A 19,827-nucleotide genomic window follows, 5' to 3' on the forward strand; every position below is an offset into this window, starting at 1 on the left:
AGGCCGAGTGCTGTGGCGTGATCACGGTTCACGGCAGCTCGACCTCCTGAGCTCAGCTCATCCTCCCGTGTAGCTGGGACTCCCGGCGTGCACCGCCACACCCAGCTAATTTTTTATTATTTGTAGAGACCGGGTCTCCCCAGGCTGCTCAGGCTGGTCTCAAAACTTGAGCTCAAGCAGTCCGCCCACCTCGGCCTCCCGAAGTGCTGGGACCGTGGGGCTGAGCCGCGGAGCCTGGCCCCTGTGCGGATCCCGAGCCCGACCTCCAGAGCATTGTGGATCCCTCTTGTTTCCGGGGGGGCCCGACCACCTGCCTTTTCAACCAGCCTGTGCTGCTCGCCCCCAGCCCCCAGGCGACTTTGAGGCCGTGGGTCCATGGACCACCCTGTGATAAAACATGGTTCAGTTGCTTGCTTGCTTGCTTGCTTCCTTCCTTCCTTCCTTCCTTCCTTCCTTCCTTCCTTCCTCTCTCTCTCTCTCTCTCTCTCTCTCTCTCTCTCTTTCTCTCTTTCTCTCTTTCTCTTTCTTTCTTTTCTTTCTTTCTTTCTTTCTTCTTCTTTTCCCTCTCTGGCCCAGGCTGCAATCTACTGGGCTTGCTGCTGCCCACGCCGCGGACTGCCTGGGACTGCCGGCGCGCGCCACCGCCTGCCTTTTCGCTGCAGGCACGCGTTCGCCATCTTGGCCACGCTGGTCGCCAGCTCCTGACGCCGAGTGCTCTGCCCGCCTCAGCCTCCCGAGGTACTGGGACTGCAGACGGAGTCTCGCTCACCCAGTGCTCGGTGTTGCCCGGGCTGGAGCGCGGTGGCGTGGTCTGGCCTCGCGGCAGCCCCCGCCCCCCAGCCGCCTACCTTGGCCTACCAGGGTGCTGGGATTGCAGCCCCTGCCCGGCCGCCGCCCCATCTGGGAGGTGGGGAGCGCCTCTGCCCGGCCGCCCCGTCTGGGAGGTGAGGAGCGCCTCTGCCCGGCCACCCACCGTCTGGGAAGTGAGGAGCGCCTCTGCCCGGCCACCCACCGTCTGGGAAGTGAGGAGCGCCTCTGCCCGGCCACCCACCGTCTGGGAAGTGAGAAGCGCCTCTGCCCGGCCACCCACCGTCTGGGAACTGAGGAGCGCCTCTGCCCGGCCACCCCGTCTGGGAAGTGAGGAGCGCCTCTGCCCGGCCACCCATCGTCTGGGAGGTGAGGAGCGCCTCTGCCCGGCCACCCCGTCTGGGAAGTGAGGAGCGCCTCTGCCCGGCCGTCCCGTCTGGGAAGTGAGGAGCGCCTCTGCCCGGCCACCCATCGTCTGGGAGGTGAGGAGCGCCTCTGCCCGGCTGCCCCGTCCGGGAGGAAGTGAGGAGCGCCTCTGCCCGGCCGCCCCGTCCGGGAGGAAGTGAGGAGCGCCTCTGCCCGGCCGCCCCGTCCGGGAGGAAGTGAGGAGCGCCTCTGCCCGGCCGCCCCGTCCGGGAAGAAGTGAGGAGCGCCTCTGCCCGGCCGCCCCGTCCGGGAAGAAGTGAGGAGCGCCTCTGCCCGGGCGCCCCGTCCGGGAAGAAGTGAGGAGTGCCTCTGCTCGGCCGCCCCGTCTGGGAAGTGAGGAGCGCCTCTGCCCGGCCGCCCCGTCCGGGAAGAAAAGAGGAGCGCCTCTGCCCGGGCGCCCCGTCTGGGAAGAAGTGAGGAGCGCCTCTGCCCGGCCTCCCATCGTCTGGGAGGTGAGGAGCGCCTCTGCCCGGCCACCCCGTCCAGGAGGAAGTGAGGAGCGCCTCTGCCCGGCCGCCTCGTCTGGGAGGTGAGGAGCGCCTCTGCCCGGCCACCCATCATCTGGGAGGTGAGGAGCGCCTCTGCCCGGCCACCCATCGTCTGGGAGGTGAGGAGCGCCTCTGCCCGGCCGCCCCATCTGGGAAGTGAGGAGCACCTCTGCCCGGCCACCCATCGTCTGGGAGGTGAGGAGCGCCTCTGCCCGGCCACCCATCGTCTGGGAAGTGAGGAGCGCCTCTGCCCGGCCACCCATCGTCTGGGAAGTGAGGAGCGCCTCTGCCCGGCCACCTATCGTCTGGGAAGAAGTGAGGAGCGTCTCTGCCTGGCCGCCCCGTCTGGGAAGTGAGGAGCTCCTCTGCCCGGCCGCCCCGTGTCTGGGTAGAAGTGAGGAGCTCCTCTGCCTGGCCGCTCCGTCTGGGAGGTCTACCACGGAGGCCAGAAGCAATGTGGGGGCTGGACGTGGTGGCTCACGCCTGTGGTCCCAGCACTCTGGGGGGTGAGGCGGGTTGATCACTTCGGGCTAGGAGTTCGAGACCAGTCTGGCCAACTTGGCGAAACATGAAGAATACAACAGACAAACCAACCAACCAACTCAGTGACAACAAAACAGGTCTACCCTGGAGTCATACTCTAATTTTTTCTATTTTCCTCCCTTTCTGATCCTTTATCCCACTTTCTTTTTCTTCCTCTTCCTTCTCCCTCTTCTTTGTCAAATAGAGGATTGAGTTATTATCACTGATCCATATAAAGTCCCTCTCTCATTTATTTTAACTCCCACCCCCCATTTCTATTCCCCGACTTCCCATGTGCAACCTTCCTAATATGTTTGATACGCATCTTTTTGTTTGTATGTATTTTTAGAAAATGTTTATTGTTTTTGTATGCAAAAAAATTAATAAAAAAAAAAAGTAAAAAAACAAAACAAAACAAAAAAAAAACATGGTTCAGTTGAGCGGGAAGCATGTTACCAACTCCCCTCCCCGGAGCTTGGGTGTCATCAGAACGTCGGCCATCTGGGCTGGGTGGGTTTTACTCTTTTCTTTTGTTAGGCTTAAATTCTCACTTGGCTCCCTGAGCCCATCAAGAGCGATGGAATCAGAATCCCTGGGCGTGGGGCTCAGGAGCATGGTATTTTAAAACTCCCCAGCCGATTCCAAGTACAGTCAGAGCTGACAGCCACTGGGATGTGATGGCTGGGATGTGAATCCACAATCCCGGGTATCAGGTTGATTCCCAAGGCCCCGAGGCAATGATTCCCAAACCGAGCCCCTCATCAGAGTTACCTGGGGAGCCCGTTTCGTTTTGCATGTACATCTGTGCATTGCCCCTGGGTCTCCAGCCTCAGGATGTGACCTGGGCATTCGTACTTTTCAACAGCCCCAGGAAGACAGACCTTGTGACCATCCAGGTTTGGGAACCGTTGCTTGGAGGGCAGGGTATGGTTCTACTTTGATTCCTGTGTTAGCCGCAGATGCTGTGGGTGTGTCCACAAGTTTGATGATTATGTTGTCATGCCTGCCGCTCTGAGGTCCCCTGGGTCCCAGGCCATCAAGAAGAGTCTTAACCCTCTTTTACCATCTGTTTTCTGTTTCAGGTCTGGAGTTCCCCTGGGGACCGAAACCCTTCAGGGAAGTCATTGCAGGGCCCTTGCTTAGAAACAACGGGCAGTCACTGGAGAGCAGCAGCCTGGAGGGGTCTCACGTGGGCGTCTATTTCTCTGCACATTGGGTGAGTGTTTGGACCCCATTTGGCTCAGACAGAAGGAAGCAGTGATGTTCCCATCAGGCCCAGCTGTGGTTGGCTTCTGGGGGTGAGATACCCAGACAGGAATTTCCCGGTCTTCTGGCGTTCTGTGCCCGAGCCCTGGTTGAATAGTGCTTATGATTATGAATGAAAAAAGCAGCAAGAAATGACTTCTTTGACTGATCTATAACGATAGTCCTCTTTTTTTTTTTTTTCTGAGACAGAGTCTCACTCTGTTACCCAGGTTAGAATGCAGTGGTGCGATCTCAGTTCACTGCAACCTCTGCCTCCTGGGTTCAAGTGATTCTCCTGCCTCAGCCTCCCGAGTAGCTGGGATTACAGGTGCATGCCACCACACCTGACTAATTTTTGTATTTTTAATAGAGACAGGGTTTTGCCATGTTGGCCAGGCTGGTCTCGAACTCCTGACCTCAGGTGATCTGCCCGCCTCGGCCTCCCAAAGTGCCGGGATTACAAGCATGAACCATCGAACCATCGTGCCTGGCCCTCTTTTTTTTTTTTTTTTTTTTTTTTTTTTTTTGAGACAGTGTCTTGTTCTGTTGCCCAGGCTGGAGTGCAGTGGCACGATCTCAACTCACTGCACCCTCTGTCTCTCGGGTTCAAGTGATTCTTCGGCCTCAGCCTTTGAAGTAGCTGGGGCTACAGGCACACACTACCAAACCCGGCTAATTTTTGTATTTTTAGTAGCGATGGGGTTTCTCCATGTTGGTCAGGCTGGTCTTGAACTCCTGAGCTCAGGTGATGCACCCACCTTGGCCTCCCAAAGTGCTGGGGTTACAGGCGTGAGCCACTGCGCCTGGCCTGGATATTTCTCTTAATCCATGCGATGAGTTCATGCCACCTGCTCACACACTGCATAGGGACAATGTGGGTGCTTGTGCCAGATGCCCACCATTGAGAGAGGCAAGTTTATGTTTGCCTCATTCAGGAGACTAGGTCTTGCTGTGTTGCCCAGGCTGGCCTTAAACTTCTGGGCTCAAGCGATCTTCCGGCCTCAGCCTGCCGGGTAGCCACGTCACCCATCTCATTTCCACCCCTTTCATGAACGGGATTTTGCTGTCCCAATCCTGCTTGAGTCCTGCTAAGCCAGCCTCGGATGGTGAGTGGCTGGGAGGTGGAGAAGCAGCGTTAGGCAGGGGGTCTTGCTGTCCTGTCTTTCAGTGTCCGCCCTGCCGCAGCCTCACCCGGGTCCTGGTGGAATCCTACCGGAAGATCAAGGAGGCAGGCCAGAACTTCGAGATCATCTTCGTTAGTGCAGACAGGTCAGTCGTGCCGTGAAGTGCTGGGCCCCTTTTCTGTAGGTAGCTGACGTCCGTTTCTTTTCTTTTTTTTTCTTCTGAAACAGAGTCTTGCTCATGTTGCCCAGGCTGGAGTGCAGTGGTGTGATCTCAGCTCACTGCAACCTCCACCTCCTGAGTTCAAGCGATTCTCCTGCCTCAGCCTCCTGAGTAGCTGGAATTACAGGTGTGCGCCACCACGCCTGGCTAACTTTTGTATTTTTAGTAGATATGGGGTTTCACCATGTTGGCCAGGCTGGTCTCGAACTCCTGACCTCATGAGGCGCCCACCTTGGCCTTCCAGAGTGCTGGGATTACAGGCGCGAGCCACCGCACCCGGCCACATTTACGCCTTTAATTGTCTGAAGGGGAGCTGAGGAAAACCTTTTTTTGCTGTAAATGCTGGGGGCTGTCCCAGTTCAGGTCTGGATTGTTTGAGATTAGGATGTATTTTCTGATTTGCTCAGCTTTTTAGATTGTGGTGAAGAGACAGGGAAGGGGGAGGAAGGGGGAGGATGGAAAAGAGCCAGAGACTAATGTAATCAGACACCTGTCTTGGATGGCTGTTTTTTGTTTTTTGGTTTTTTTTTTGATACGGAGTCTCGCTCTGTCACCCAGGCTGGAGTGCAGTGGTGCCATCTTGGCTCACTGCAAGCTCCACCTCCTGGGTTCACGCCATTCTCCTGCCTCAGCCTCCCAAGTAGCTGGGATTACGGATGCCCACCACCATGCCCGGCTAATTTTTTTGTATTTTTAGTAGAGACGGGGTTTCACCATGTTAGCCAGGATGGTCTCGATCTCCTGACCTCATGATCCGCCCACCTTGGCCTCCCAAAGTGCTGGGATTACAGGCGTGAGCCACTGCACCTGGCCACAGTCACTTTTTTAAAGTTTTAAGCATCAACTTTATTGAGGGATAATGTATATATTATAAAATGCATGCATTTAAGGTACACAGTTCAGCTGACTAATGTACGTACCACGGAACCACCATCATCACAGATAAGACACGGAACAAAGGTACACAGTTCAGCTGTCCAATGTACGTACCACGGAACCACCGTCATCACAGATAAGACACGGAACAAAGGTACACAGTTCAGCTGTCCAATGTACGTACCACGGAACCACCATCATCACAGATAAGACACGGAACAAAGGTACACAGTTCAGCTGACCAATGTACGTACCACGTAAACACTATCCTCGCAGACAAGACACGGAACATTTTCATCACTCTGTAGGTTCCTTGGGTCCGTTTCCACCCATAAACCTAGCCCCAGGGAACCCCTGATCCGCTCCTGCCGCTTGAGTAGATGTGCCTTTCCTAGGGTTTTTTTCATGTGGAATCATAGGCATATGGTTGGTTTAAATTTGTGGTCCCGTATGAGTCACTGTTCCGTGCACAGATTAGAACTCCCACAGGGATGCAGTGGCTGTGCACATCTAAGCTCTGAGGCAAGAAAGACCTGTCTGTGCTGACCTGAGTTAGAGACGTTGCCCGGATGGGAGCTGCTGAAGTGGGTTGGCATCTTAGCCGGCACCCACCTGCTGTGTGGAGGCTTTTGCTTCTTGGTGGACACCAGCCTGGGTAGAATAAGACACTCCCACAGCCTGGTGCCTGAGGAGCACAGTGGTTAGAAACCCTGGCTTCCGCAGAGTCCCTGGGCAGAACTCGGCAGAGGTAGGAGGGTTCAGCGTTGGTGCAGTGGGGATATTGAGCCTTGCTCGCCGCGTGTGTCTCTCTGTAGGTCGGAGGAGTCCTTCAAACAGTACTTCAGTGAGATGCCCTGGCTCGCCATCCCCTACACTGACGAGGCCCGGCGGTCGCGCCTCAACCGGCTGTACGGAATCCAAGGTAGGCGCTCCAGGCCCCGGCTCCGTGCGGCTCCTGGAAACCTGTTCACCTCTCACCTGAGCTCACTGCGTCTTTGGCTTTCCTTTAAGAAGAAGAGCATCATTATTTCCATGACTATTCATGTTCCTCTTATGTTTCTCAGCAGTGTAGAATTTTCATGGTGTGAATTCTAAACCATTTAAAAAAAATAAGTATTGTCAGGCCAGGCACGGCAGCTCACACTGTAACCCCAGCACTTTGGGAGGCTGAGGCAGGCGGATCACCTGAGGTCAGGGGTGAGACCATTTGGACAACATGGCAAAACCCCATCTCTACTAAAAATACAAAAATTAGCTGGGCGTGGTGGCGAGCACCTGTAGTACCAGCTACTCAGGAGGCTGAAGCAGGAGAATTGCTCGAACCCAGGAGGCAGAGGTTGCAGTGAGCTGAGATCGCACCATTGCACTGCAGCCTGGGCAACAGAGGGAGACTCTGTCTCAAAAAATACTACTACTAAATACTGTCTTAGTAAGACAGCTACTTCTCACTGCCCGGCTTGGTGGATTTCTTTCCTTTTTTTTTTTTGTAAGATGGAGTCTCGCTCTGTCGCCCAGGCTGGAGTGCAGTGGTGTGATCTCAGCTCACTACAACCTCCGCCTCCCAGGTTCAAGCAGTTCTCCTGCCTCAGCCTCCCGAGTAGCTGGCATTATAGGAGCCCACCACCACGCCCAGCTAATTTTTGTATTTTTGGTAGAGACAGGGTTTCACCATGTTGGCCAGGCTGGTCTCCACCTCCTGACCTCAGGTGATCCACCTGCCTCAGGCTCCCAAAGTGCCGGGATTACAGGTGTGAGCCACCGCGCCCGGCTCCTTTCCTTAATTCTCTAAGCAGGGGAATGTTTTGGGGGAGCTGGGTGGAGGGAGGAACGGAAGGATCTGAGGAACAGATCCCAGGCATTGGTTGGTGTTTGTCATCCCGTCTCACCCTCACGGCCCTTCAGTTCTGATTTTCATCTGATGTTAATGCGCTAAATAGGCTGCCGTTAAAGAAAACGTAAGTAGACAGGTATCTTGCTGTCATCCCACCCACATTCCTGCCTCAGCAGCACAACTGTTTTCACTTTTCTGAGTCCATTTTGGTTACTGCCCACATGCATATGAACTCACACAGACTCGTACACACCACTCACACTGACTCGTAACGTACACCCCACTCACAGACTCGTAACGTACACCCCACTCACAGACTCGTAACGTGCACACGGCACTGTGCGCTCGGCAGTTTTTACTAAACAGTGTGGTGCAAACATTTGCTACGTCGCTACAGTCTTCGTAAGGACCATTTTCATGATCACGTAATATTTTGCCTGCGGGTGCGTCCTCACCAGCTCTTGTTCTAGAACCTGCTTTTCCTTCCATTGCTCCTCCCAGCTCCCAGCAATCTTTGGGGAATTCCTCCTGGCTGCCTCAGATCACGTTGCCATCCAGATGCAGAGAAGGCTGGGTCACAGCCCTGCCCGCTCCTCTCTGCCTCCGAGGGTCCTGGACCCCTTCAGCTTCCTTGTGCCAGCCGCCACCTCCTTCAAAACTCCCTGTCTCGTTGGCAGTGGAAAAGTCACCACACTAAACCGTGGGACAGTCTCGGCGCACCTGGCTTTGAGATGGTTTTAAATACTTGCAACTAGGCTCCTCCTCGGAGAAGAGAGTTTGGAGTTGACTCTTCTGTGTGTTTTGAGGGAGATGGTGAAAGGGCTCTGTAGGCTCCACTCGTGTCACAGAGCAGGGGACTCGGGGCCGCGCCCTCTCTAGGAACTTAGAGTCCGTGTTCCAAGCCCAGGAGGGTAGCTTGGGATGGTGGAAGCAAAAGTGCGCCAACCCCACCTTGGCAGACATCACACTGTTGCCGGAACCCTCACCACAGTCTTGACAATGTCTCTGCTTTCTGCTTCTCTAGCTAACTTCTTCCAGCCCATCACAGAGGACTCTCTCGATCTCACTAGAGCAAGCTCCCAGTTTTCCGCACGTCTGCCTTCTCACGAGCCAAATAATCAGTTTAGGGATGATTAAAAGAATATAATGGCCGGGTGCGGTGGCTCACACCTGTAATCCCAGCAGTTTGGGAGGCCAAGGTGGGCGGATCACTTGAGGTCAGGAGTTTGAGACCAGCTTGGCCAACATGGCGAAACCCCGTCTCTACCAAAAAATAAAAAAATTAGCCAGTTGTGGTGGCGGGTGCCTGTAATCGCAGCTACTGGGGAGGCTGAAACAAGATAATCTCTTGAACCCAGGAGGCGGAGGTTGCAGGGAGCCGAGGTTGCACCATTGCACTCCAGCCTGGGCAGCAGAGTGAGACTCTGTCTCAAAAAAAAAAAAAATGCTGATTTATAATAATAGCCAATACTTATAGAATACTTACAATATCAGTATACCAGGTACTCTGCTAAAAAGTATTTTACACTGGCTGGGCACAGTGGTTCACTCCTGTTATTCCAGCACTTAGGGAGGCTGAGGTGGGTGGATCACCTGAGGCCAGAAGTTCGAGACCAGCCTGGACAATATGGTGAAACCCTATCTCTAGTAAAAATAGAAAAAATTAGCCAGGCATGGTGGTGGGCGCCTGTAATCCCAGCTACTTGGGAAGCTGAGGCGGGAGAATCACTTGAACCCGGGAGGCAGAGGTTGCAGTGAGCCGAGGTTGTGCCATTACGCTCCTGCCTGGGGACAAGAACAAGACTCCATCTCAAAAACAAAACAAAACAAACCCATTTTACATTAACATCTTGTCTGTTCCTCACAATGAGCAAGTAAGATAGGAAATTGTCATTCTCTCCATTGGGCAGCTGTGGAAATGAGACTCTGAAAGTCAAGTGAGGCCAGATACGGTGGCTCGTGCCTATAATTCCAACACTGGGAGGCTGAGGCAGGTGGATTACTTGAGCCCAGGAGTTTGAGACCAGCCTGGGCAACATGGTGAGACCACATCTCTACAAAAAAAAATTAAAAATTAGCCAGGCGTCGTGGCACACGCCTGTAGTCCCAGCTACTCGGGAGGCGGAGGTTGCAGTGAGCCAAGATCACGCCATTGCATTCCAGCCTGGGCAATAGAGCGAGACTCTGTCTCAAAAAACAACACCAAAACAAAAAACAAAAAAAGACAGGGAATTGACTTGCCTGGATCTTCCTTGGAATCCCAACTGTACTTTCCCCCAGGCGTCCCAGCCACCCATGCAGGGAAACAAGTTCAGGCAAAGCAGCGATGAGCTGTTCCCTTTTCATTCCCTCCAGAGACTCCCTGTGGGTATGGGAGTCGTTGGCATGACGGCATCGAGTAGAAGTTTGCCATTCCCTGTAAATTTCCCGTTACAGTTTTCACCCTGTTTTCTCGTTGGAAGTCTGTATTTCGGACTGGGCGTGGTGGCTCTCACACCTGTAATCCCAGCACTTTGGGGGGCCGAGGTGGGTGGATCACCTGAGGTCGGGAGTTCGAGACCATCCTGGCCAACATGATGAAACCCCGTTTCTACTAAAAATTAGCTGGGTGTGGTGGTGCGTGCCTGTAACCCCAGCTACTTGGGAGGCTGAGGCAGGAGAATCGCTTGAACCCGGGAGGTGGAGCTTGCAGTGAGCCGAGATTGCGCCACTGGACTCCAGCCTGGGCAACAGAGGGAGACTCCGTCTAAAAAAAAAAAAAAGTGTGTGTTTCAGAGAACCTGCTTCAAGGGCTGGGGGAACAGGGAGTGTGTGAAGGGGGAGAAAGGGAAGTGGTGACTGTGGTCTCAGACTTCTCCCCCAGGAGCAGAGGGAGGTGGGTGGTGCAGAAAGCTGCAGGTACAGGACTTCCCCCGCCCTGGTTAAGACAGTCCCCATTGCAGGTGCTGTGAGGACCCCAGAAGCGTCCACGGCCTGGCAGAAAGGGCAGCAGCTTCTGCAACAGGCGGATCAGGGTTCCTGTCCCCACTTTAACCAGTGCCTGGCTGGGTGACCTGGGGGAGGCACCCTGACCATCTGTAACGGGGATCCCGGTACTGCCCGCCCCATCTGTGATGAGGATTAGCCAGTGCCATCTGTGCCGTGCCTAGCACAGGGCAGACGGCCGCAGAAGCCAGTTCCCTGTTTCCCGCCCCTGGTTCATCTTTGGAGGGATGTGCACTCGTCAGGGCTGTAAGCCAAGCTCATCAGGACCAGCTGAGGGGAGGCAGCCTGGCACAGCAGACATGGATGCTTTGCCCCGTGCAGGGGCCAAACACAAGTGAGTTCCTTGGGCCCAAGTTGGTTTCTGCTTATGCAGACAGTCACACGGCCCAACACGGCCCGTCCCTGCACACCTTGTCTTACGAGGAGCCGTTCCTCGGGGGAAGCCGCTGAGTGCTCCTCAGTAGCCAGGTGGGGGCTCTGTGTCCTCGCCCTGCTGTCCTGGGCCCCGCAGGCACGGACTCAAAAGAGGCTGCAGCCACAGTCACGAAAAAGGCCCCTTGGAGGAGGCCCTCGGAGAGCCCCAGGCGCTGAGCCGGGGAATGGGCAGCTTCGCCTTCAGGTTGGCTTCTCCTCCCTCCCCGTCCCCCGTGCCTGCTTCTCTTCCACAGACCCACTCGGCATCCCACACTGGGGCCCACGCAGGCCGGCCGCGGGGCTCTGGTTTACCCCAGTGCTCATAATCGCCCAATTTCAGAAACAGCCAACTCTGAGGAAGGACCTTGCCGGGGGGTTTTGAGAAGGGTGTGTGGTGATGTGGAGGCTCCTGTGCAGCCAGCTGTCCCTGTGGTGGCCCCCGGCCCCGCTCGAGACCAGCCCCCGAGCCTCATGGATGGACACAGCGGGCATGGACCCCGGCCTCAGAGGATAAAATGCAGCCCTGAGGGCGTGGCTGGAAATGCCTGGGTTTCTTGTGCGGCAGCACACACAGCTCCTCAGGGGCGCTGTCCACGCTGAGCACATCCGAAAATCCCCAGGGAGAGCTGGCTGCATGTGTGTGCTCGTGTGTGTGCGTGCGTGTGTGCATGCGTGTGTGTGTGTGTGCGCGCGCGCGTGTGTGTGTGTGTGTGTGTGTGATGTCGGAGTGGCTGTTCTCAAGAGCCTGTTCTCTCTGGACCCACTCCCTGACACATCAGCCACTTTGTCTCATGGGTGTGAACATAATTGATTCGTTGATTCCTTTCGAAGGCAGGCACGCCCGCTGTGCTGGTGGCCACAGCAGGGTACGAAACACGAGGGCCGTATGTCTGGTACGTCGGCATCCCCCCCAGGGGGAAGGAGAATGTCAGCGGAGCAAATTACTGACTGAATCCTTGGGAATCTATAAATATTAAATTGCTCTGGCTTTCACATAAAATTCAGGCTCTGGGCAGCCCAGGAGGAGAGGCGTCTGGAGCGTGCGGGGTGTGAGAGCAGCGGCTGCCAATGGAGAGACAAAGGTTCCCGAAGGGTGGGCCGTGGGTGGGGGCGCGTAGCCCTGGCTGGAGGAGAGGCTGCAGGGGGTGGGGTAAAAAGAACAGAGACACAGAAAACCCACGTGCACCTTGACCACAGTGGGGCTTTCTCTGAGTTTTCATCGAAGGCTTTTTGGTTGGGGTTGCGTAGTTTGTGGTTTGCAGGCAAGCTTTCTGTTACTTTTCTTCCCCAGACCTGGGGAGTGGGGAGCTGGGGTGCAGACGGCAGGGGCTGCAGCCCTGGGGAGGCGGGGAGCTGGGGTGCAGAAGGCGGGGACTGCAGCCCTGGGGAGCAGGGAGCTGGGGTGCAGAAGGCGGGGACTGCAGCCCTGGGGAGCGGGGAGCTGGGGTGCAGACGGCGGGGACTGCAGCCCTGGGGAGGAGGGGAGCTGGGGTGCAGATGGCGGGGACTGCAGCCCTGGGGAGGAGGGGAGCTGGGGTGCAGACGGTGGGGGCTGCAGCCCTGGGAAGGCAGGGGGCTGGGGTGCAGACGGCGGAGGCTGCAGCCCTGGGGAGGCGGGGAGCTGGGGTGCAGACGGCAGGGGCTGCAGTCAGCTGTCCTCCTCTTCAAGTCTCCTGTGCAGCCAGCCTCAGGTTCCTCCCTGCACTGGCCCTGCGCTCACCGTGGCCGGGCGAGGACCCGTCTTGCATCGGTGGCCACAGCAAGTCCGCCGTGTGGTCACTGCACTGCCTGTTCCGTGTTTGACCCCCTGCAGCTGGGGAGGGTCTTCTGTGTCTTTGGGATCCCTTTAGGAGGCCAGCAGTGAGCGATTGCTCCGATGCGCCATGACCCTGTGCTAAGTTCTTATTTATTTATTTATTTATTTAGAGACAGAATCTTGCTCTGTTGTCCAGGCTGGAGTGCAGTGGTGCAATCCTGGCTCACTGCAACCTCCACCTCCCGAGTTCGAGCGATTCTCCTGCCTCAGCCTCCCGAGTAGCTGGGATTACAGGCACCTGCCATCACACCCAGCTAGTTTTTGTATTTTTAGTAGAGACAGGGTTTCACCATGTTAGCCAGGCTGGTCTCGAACTCCTGACCTCAAGTGATCCGTCCACCTCAGCTTCCCAAACTGTAAGTTGTTTAACCGCGTGAACTCGCTGATCTGTCCGTAGCGGAATAAGGTAGGAACGACAACACATCAGGTTGCAGCTAAGGATCCTGAGGCGCTGAAAGGCGAAGGTGACAGGTTACAGGCTGACCCGAGGGCGTTCCATGGCTCCCCCTGGCCAGGCCTGGATTCTCCCCAGGCTCTGTGACTTTAGACCTGGCCTCTTCATTGTGAGCCTGTACCGGGTCCTCGGTGGGCTCCACTACAGTGGGGGGGACCCCGGGCTGGACCCCGCGAGCCTCTCGCCAGGCAGGGCCTGCATCTCCCAGGCCAGCGGCCAAGCGCCCCCTCTTCCCTGCAGGCATCCCCACGCTCATCGTGCTGGACCCGCAGGGCGAGGTGATCACGCGGCAGGGGCGGGTGGAGGTGCTGAACGACGAGGACTGCCGGGAGTTCCCCTGGCACCCCAAGCCCGTGCTGGAACTCTCCGACTCCAACGCCGCGCAGCTCAACGAGGGCCCCTGCCTCGTCCTTTTTGTAGGTATGAAGCTCACGGGGTTGGGGGGCGGGCGGCTGGGGGGCGAGACAGTAGGGGCCTCACTTGGGAGAAGCCTGTCTCTGCCTCTTCTCTCTGTCACCAGCGGTGCAAGCCTGGGCCTTTGTCTCTCCCAGAAGCCTTGCTTTTGACCCCAATGATTTATTCATGGCTGGCCCCTATGGGAGCTGCAGCTGCACTTTCCCTCCTAGCTGCTCCCCAGCTGCTGGCTGGGCAGAATAGGTCAGGCCGGGAGGATGCCCTCGGGCCCCCCATGAGCAGACCCATTGTTGGAAAGGGCGGGTGGCACACACAGCAGCTGCGGGGGCTGGGCCCCTCAGGCCGAGGCTCACCAAGGCTGCTTCTGCGGATCCTCTGTGCTCTGAAGAGCTGCTCCAGCCCAGTGGCTGCCCTAGCTCCTTTGTCCTCGTCTGCACCTCCCCGTCTCCCAACTCACCCAGTCTGAGCTCTGCGGGTCACTCCCCAGCCAGGCCAGGGGGACACAGGCGCATCCATGCCAGGCTCCCTGCAGTCTGATGGGATGACCCTGGTTCCTTTTGCAAAACCTGGCCCTCTGCCTTGGACTTGTGGCTCCCCTCCAACAACTGAAAATCACTGTACGAGGCCAGGCACAGTGGCTCACGCCTGTAATCCCAGCACTTTGGGAGGCCGAGGCGGGTGGATCACCTGAGGTCGGGAGTTCGAGACCAGGCAGACCAACATGGTGAAACCCCATCTCTACTAAAAATACAAAAAAATTAGCCGAGTGCAGTGGCTCACGCCGGTAATCCCAGCTACTCGGGAGGCTGAGGCATGAGAATCGCTTGAACCCAGGAGGCGGAGGTTGTAGTGAGCCCAGATGGCACCACTGCGCTCCAGCCTGGTGACAGAGTGAGACTCTGTCTCAAAAAAAAAAAAAAAAAAAAAAATCCGCTGACCAGACCACAGTCCTCACCCCCTCCCGCTCACCACTTCTTCTGCCATTTTCACTAGGAAGTCAGAGGTCGGAGGTTGTGGCTTCTCATTCTGTGGCTGAGAAAAACAGTAGCAGGCGCCTCACGTCCTGGCTTAGGGGAAGCTCAGCCTCCCAGGCGGGTTTGTGAGGAATTCAGTGGGAAGACTGTCTACCTGGGGCAGCAGAGCTGCTCAGTGAGGCGGGTTCCTCCTGGGGAGCCTGGTGCAGGAGAGCACTGTGAGCTTTGCTGCTGGGACGCATGTGCACATACACCCACGCATGCAGGAAGCAAGACCTGTATCCAAGCGAAATTCATTTCCATTCAGGGGCTGCTCAGGCAGGCGTTTCTGCAGCTCCAGGCCCCCTCGGCGGGTGCTGCTCTATTTGACAAGCCAGTGTTTCTCCCCATCTTTTTCTCCCTCCAACCCCAATCACAGATTCTGAGGATGACGGAGAGTCCGAGGCGGCCAAGCAGCTGATTCAGCCAATAGCTGAGAAAATCATTGCCAAGTACAAAGCCAAAGAGGAGGAGGCACCGCTTCTGTTCTTCGTAGCCGGGGAGGTGAGTGTGGAGGAGAGGCTCGGCCCCCAGGGCTGGCTCAGCTGGGACTTCTGGCACAGGAGTGATCCCGGCCCCAGGGCCGCCTGAAAGGACCCCAGGGTCAGGGCTGCCTGTGCTTCTGAGAGCCCACAGACAAACGTGGCAAGGAAAGGTAGCCATTGGCCATGGAAAACCGTTCCTTCCCCTGCTGCTTCCTCTTCCCGTCCTGGCTCGGCAGCCTCAGGTCAGCAGGGAGCCGTCCCCGGGCTGCTTCCCGCCTGAGCGGCTGCAAAGTGTGACCCACACCTCCTCCCTCTGTGCTGGGTCACAACCGGGCCCTTGAGTCTTTACAAAATGCTGGGTTCGTGCCTCTGCGCTGGCTGCAGTGGGCCAATCTCATCAGAGGGATCCTGGCTGGGGCTGCCACTTGTACCTGCGGTCACCCAGCCGGCCCGGTGAGTGCTGAGGTTGGAAATTGCTGCCGCTCCCCGTGTTTCACCCGGGCTGTCCCTTTGAGGTCTCCAGCAGGGCTGGAGCAGGCAGGAGACTCTTCACAAGGTGGGAAAGTGGGGCTCTCAGCAGAGCGCCCTCCTGCAGGTGCCCAGTTATCCGGGACCTGGAACCCTGCACCCTGCACCCTGCAGACGGGCGTCTCCGAGACTCAGCCCAGGTGCAGGCTCTCGTTCTTGAGCTCCTCCAGCCCAGGAGCCTCCTCCACGCCTGCGCCGCCACCTCCCCACCCCACCCCACCCCACCAACCGACAGACACTTGTGGAGGCCACCCCTGCCCCCTGCCCTCCGTCCACCCATCTGTCCCTCCAGTTGGTCAGAGCCCTGTGCTGCTTTCACGCTGTGTTTGGATCCCAGGAGAGGCACGGAGGGGGCAGGCGGCAGCTAGACACCCTGTGCCACCCATTCATCACCTCCTCAGCCCCTGGCCCTGCCCAGCACCTGGGTCCTTCCCAGGTGGCTCCAGTCACCTGCTCAGCCCGGGGGTGGAGGGGAACAAAGAGGCTCAGAGGCCCTGCCTTGGGGCAGCACCAGCCACTGCACACCAAGCCCAGCCCCAGGGAGGCTGCGCCGCATGCAGTAACTCTGACCCCTGCAGAATGGCTCTGAGAAAAGATGGCTGCAGCACAGCAGGGGCCGGGCACGGGTGGGGGCGGCCTTGAGAAGTGTCATGTCTGGAAGGAGCATTTGCAGGTTTTCTGTACACCAGGCACGGAGCCACATCTTTCACCTGGGCTGTCTCCTTCACTCTCTGGCTGGGAACAGTCGCTGTCCTGTTTCACAGGGGAGGGAGGCAAGGTTCAGAGTGGACGAGGGGCTGCTCCGAGGCAGTTTGCTGGCTCCTGTCTGGCTGGGCTGGGCTTTGTGTCTCCAAAAAATATACAAAAATTAGCCAGGCATGGTGCTGCATGGCTGGAGTCCCAGCTACTCAGGAGGCTGAGGTGGGAGGATCGCTTGAGCCCAGGGGGTGGAGGCTGCAGTGAGCTATGATTGCGCCACTGCACTCCAGCTGGGGCGACAGAAAGAGACTCTATCTCCAAAAAAAAAAAAAAAGCAGCTCCCTTCCAAATCCTTCCTCCTTGTCTCTGGATTTCTCTGTTTGCCTTGGTATCTACATGAGGCTGTGTCTGCTATTAGGGAAATTCGCCAGGACAGCTGCTGGGAATGTAGGATAAAGTGCCAGCTTCCTTCTCAGATAAGTAGTAAGGCAGTGTAAGCTTCCACAGTGCTTAAGTAGCCCTGTCTTCTGCATTGGCTGGCTGTGCAGCTCCTGTCCTGCCAGAAACCACAGGGGTGGGAGCTGGCACACAGTGAGCTGTCTCCGTTTAAAAACATTCCAGAGTTGAAGTCCAGATTGGCCTCAGATAACCCACAGTGGGGCTGCAAATCATTGACAGTTGGTTACAAAAATAAACAACCGGAGGCTATGACATTTCTAGACTGGCACGGTGGCTGACGCCTGTAATCCCAGCACTTTGGGAGGCCAAAGTGGGCGGATCACCTGAGGTCAGGAGTTCGAGACCAGCCTGGCCAACATGGTGAAACCCTGTGTCTACTAAAAATGTAAAAAATTAGCCGGGCGTGGTGGGTGCCTGTAGTCCCAGCTACTCGGGAGGCTGAGGCAGGAGAATCGCTTAAACCGAGGAGGCGGAGGTTGCAGTGAGCCGAGATCGTGCCATTGCACTCCAGCCTGGGTGACAGAGCAAGACTTCATCTCAAAAAAAAAAAAAAAAGACATTTCTAAAATGCTGAGGACGTATTAAAATGGTGTTTATGCTAATACATAAATAATTAAATACAGATGACTGACTTAGTGGTTTGCAGGGCGGATGCAAAGAGAGAATTTTACAAAGCAGCCCCTTCCTCCGGAAGGCAGGGCAGAGTTCCCTCCTTCCCATGCTGGGAGCCCCCTGCTTGGGAAACGCTTGCTCTTCATGGCGCGGGAGCTACCCCCAGGTGACTGGGCCCAGGGGACTCTCCCCCTCCTTTCTTTAAAACTTCTTGGTTTTCTCTCCCTCCTGACGACTCCAGGATGACATGACTGACTCCCTGCGAGATTACACCAACCTGCCTGAGGCTGCCCCTTTGCTCACCATCCTGGACATGTCAGCCCGGGCCAAGTACGTGATGGACGTGGAGGAGATCACCCCCGCCATTGTGGAGGCCTTTGTGAATGACTTCCTAGCAGAGAAGCTCAAACCGGAGCCCATCTAGCGTGGCTCCGGCCTCCTGAGACGTTATTTAAAACTCAGCCTTCTCCTCCTCCTCCCCCTCCTTCCTTCTGCCCTTGGACTTAGCCAGCGTGCCCTGAATCACACCACCCAAGTGTCCAACCTCTCTGTGGTGCCTTGTTTCTGCATTAAACTCCTCAGCCAGCACCCTGGGGTGCGGAATCAGCAGCGGCAGGATCCATCGTGTTTGGAGACTCTGGGAGCATGGGATGGCCGGGGGCCCGGCCAGAGCGGGGCTGCATCGCTCTCGCAAAGTCACTAGCTTTTGGTGAAGGATCTGCCGGGGTGTCCGGGGCAGAGTGAGCGTGGAGGGCCAGTGGGTCCCGCTCGGGCTCTGACTCTGGTGTCGGCACACACAGAGCCCCGGACAGCCAGAGGGGAACCGAGGGTGACACCTGTGTGGAGGCTGAGCTGGGAAAGGCCTGGGCCTCAGTGGGCCTCAGCTTAGAGCTGCGGGTGAGGACATCCTTTCCTAAGCGACACAGTCCTTCTCGGTCTGAGAGAAAAGCAGCCGACTCATGTGTTTGCAGGCAGGGGATCTCCAAATGCAAAAGGAAGCTTGTAGAGGTTTTTTGGGTGAGAAAAAAATGTAGATAAGGTAATGGTTCATATAGTAACGGCTTATTTTTATGGAGCTCCCGCCTCCTGATGAGATCTCCTCATTCCTTTCTTTTCTTCCTTGACCTTGAAGTCTCTGCCTGCTCATATAAACAGTTCCCGCTATCTTCAAATTCTGTTAACGAATCCTTCCCTTTGGACATCTTCCCAAGAAACTTCGCCCTGAGTCCTAGGAGGAGCACCTCTGAACCAGCACAGACCACTGACTCCACCCAGCTCTGTGCCCAAGGCCCCTGATCTCTGCTGAGGTGCCCATGCCCACGTTCGATCACCCCTGTCATTCCCTTTTATTTTCTTTTTTTTTGAGATGGAGTCTTGCTCTGTCACCCAGGCTGGAGTGCAGTGGCGCCATCTTGGCTCACTTCAACCTCCGCCCCCAAGGTTCAAGTGATTCTCGTGCCTCAGCCTCCCGAGTAGCTGGGATTACAGGGGAGCACCACCGCACCTGGCTAATTTTTGTATTTTAGTAGAGATGGGGTTTCACCATGTTGGCCAGGCTGGTCTTGAACTCCTGACCTCAGGTGATCCACCCACCTCAGCCTCCCAAAGGTGCTGGGATTACAGGCATGAGCCACTGTGTCCGGCCCCTTTTTCTTTTCAAAGCAGAACTACAAAGATGAGAAATTACCAGAAGCCTGGCCTTTTCCTAAGCACCAGCAGAAGGAGCTGTGCCCCGGGATGGGGTGAGGGTGGAGGGCGCGTCAGCCACGAGTGGGCCTTGTGTCACCTTGTATCAGCCCAGGTAGGTTGTGGGCCTCTTATTTGGGCTGACCTGACACCCGAAAGAGAAACAAACAAGTGTTCTCAGGATTGGGGATGAACGGCTTCGGCCAAGCGTTTTAGCCTCGCTCACTCAGGTGTCAGGGATTTTAAACCACCCTGGGCCTTACCCTTGGCCCCAGTCAGCACTCTGCCAACCAAGACCATTGATTTGGAAAATCCAGTCCCAACCCGCTAATGAGCTGTTGACACTGTTGTTCCTTGCTGAATTGGATTGTTGACTTGTAGTTCAGAGGCGTACAACTAGTTGGCGATTAGACTTGTTATGTGATGTTACCAGCCTGAAATGTGATCACCCAGTAGGAAATAAAGCAGGCATCTCTGGACCTTATCCACCACTGGGCCTTTGCTGTCCTTAATAACAAAAGTCTTTTTTGCTTGTGGTCCTGTGCCCTATCGGGGTGGGCAGTGGAGGATACCTAGTAGCTGGGAGCTGTGTCCCAGGAGTTTTGAGACCCCCAGGATGTAGCATCTGTCACATCTTGGTTTCCGGTAGCCAGGAAGCTCATTTGGATGACAGTGGCAGAGGCAGATCCCTCCCGGAGCCCTGGCCACCGTCTCTCCTGGTTT

General features: G+C 56.4%; 1 protein-coding gene across 7 annotated transcripts in view; it reads left to right on the top strand.

Moving 5' to 3' along the window:
* NXN (nucleoredoxin) overlaps positions 1-19,588 on the top strand; it is a 176,305-nt gene extending 156,717 nt beyond the window's left edge. For all 7 annotated transcript variants that reach the window (XM_055256630.2, XM_055256632.2, XM_063629726.1 and 4 more), the window contains 6 exons: positions 3,326-3,459; positions 4,657-4,757; positions 6,524-6,630; positions 13,449-13,628; positions 15,015-15,139; positions 17,660-19,588. In XM_055256630.2, the coding sequence (XP_055112605.1) occupies positions 3,326-3,459; positions 4,657-4,757; positions 6,524-6,630; positions 13,449-13,628; positions 15,015-15,139; positions 17,660-17,842 (830 nt within the window). In that variant the 3' untranslated portion in view covers positions 17,843-19,588. The remainder of the gene's footprint in view (positions 1-3,325; positions 3,460-4,656; positions 4,758-6,523; positions 6,631-13,448; positions 13,629-15,014; positions 15,140-17,659) is intronic.
* Positions 19,589-19,827: the final 239 nt, after the last annotated feature.

This window comes from Symphalangus syndactylus, chromosome 20 (assembly GCF_028878055.3).
Source record: "Symphalangus syndactylus isolate Jambi chromosome 20, NHGRI_mSymSyn1-v2.1_pri, whole genome shotgun sequence".
Classification (NCBI taxonomy): domain Eukaryota; kingdom Metazoa; phylum Chordata; class Mammalia; order Primates; family Hylobatidae; genus Symphalangus; species Symphalangus syndactylus.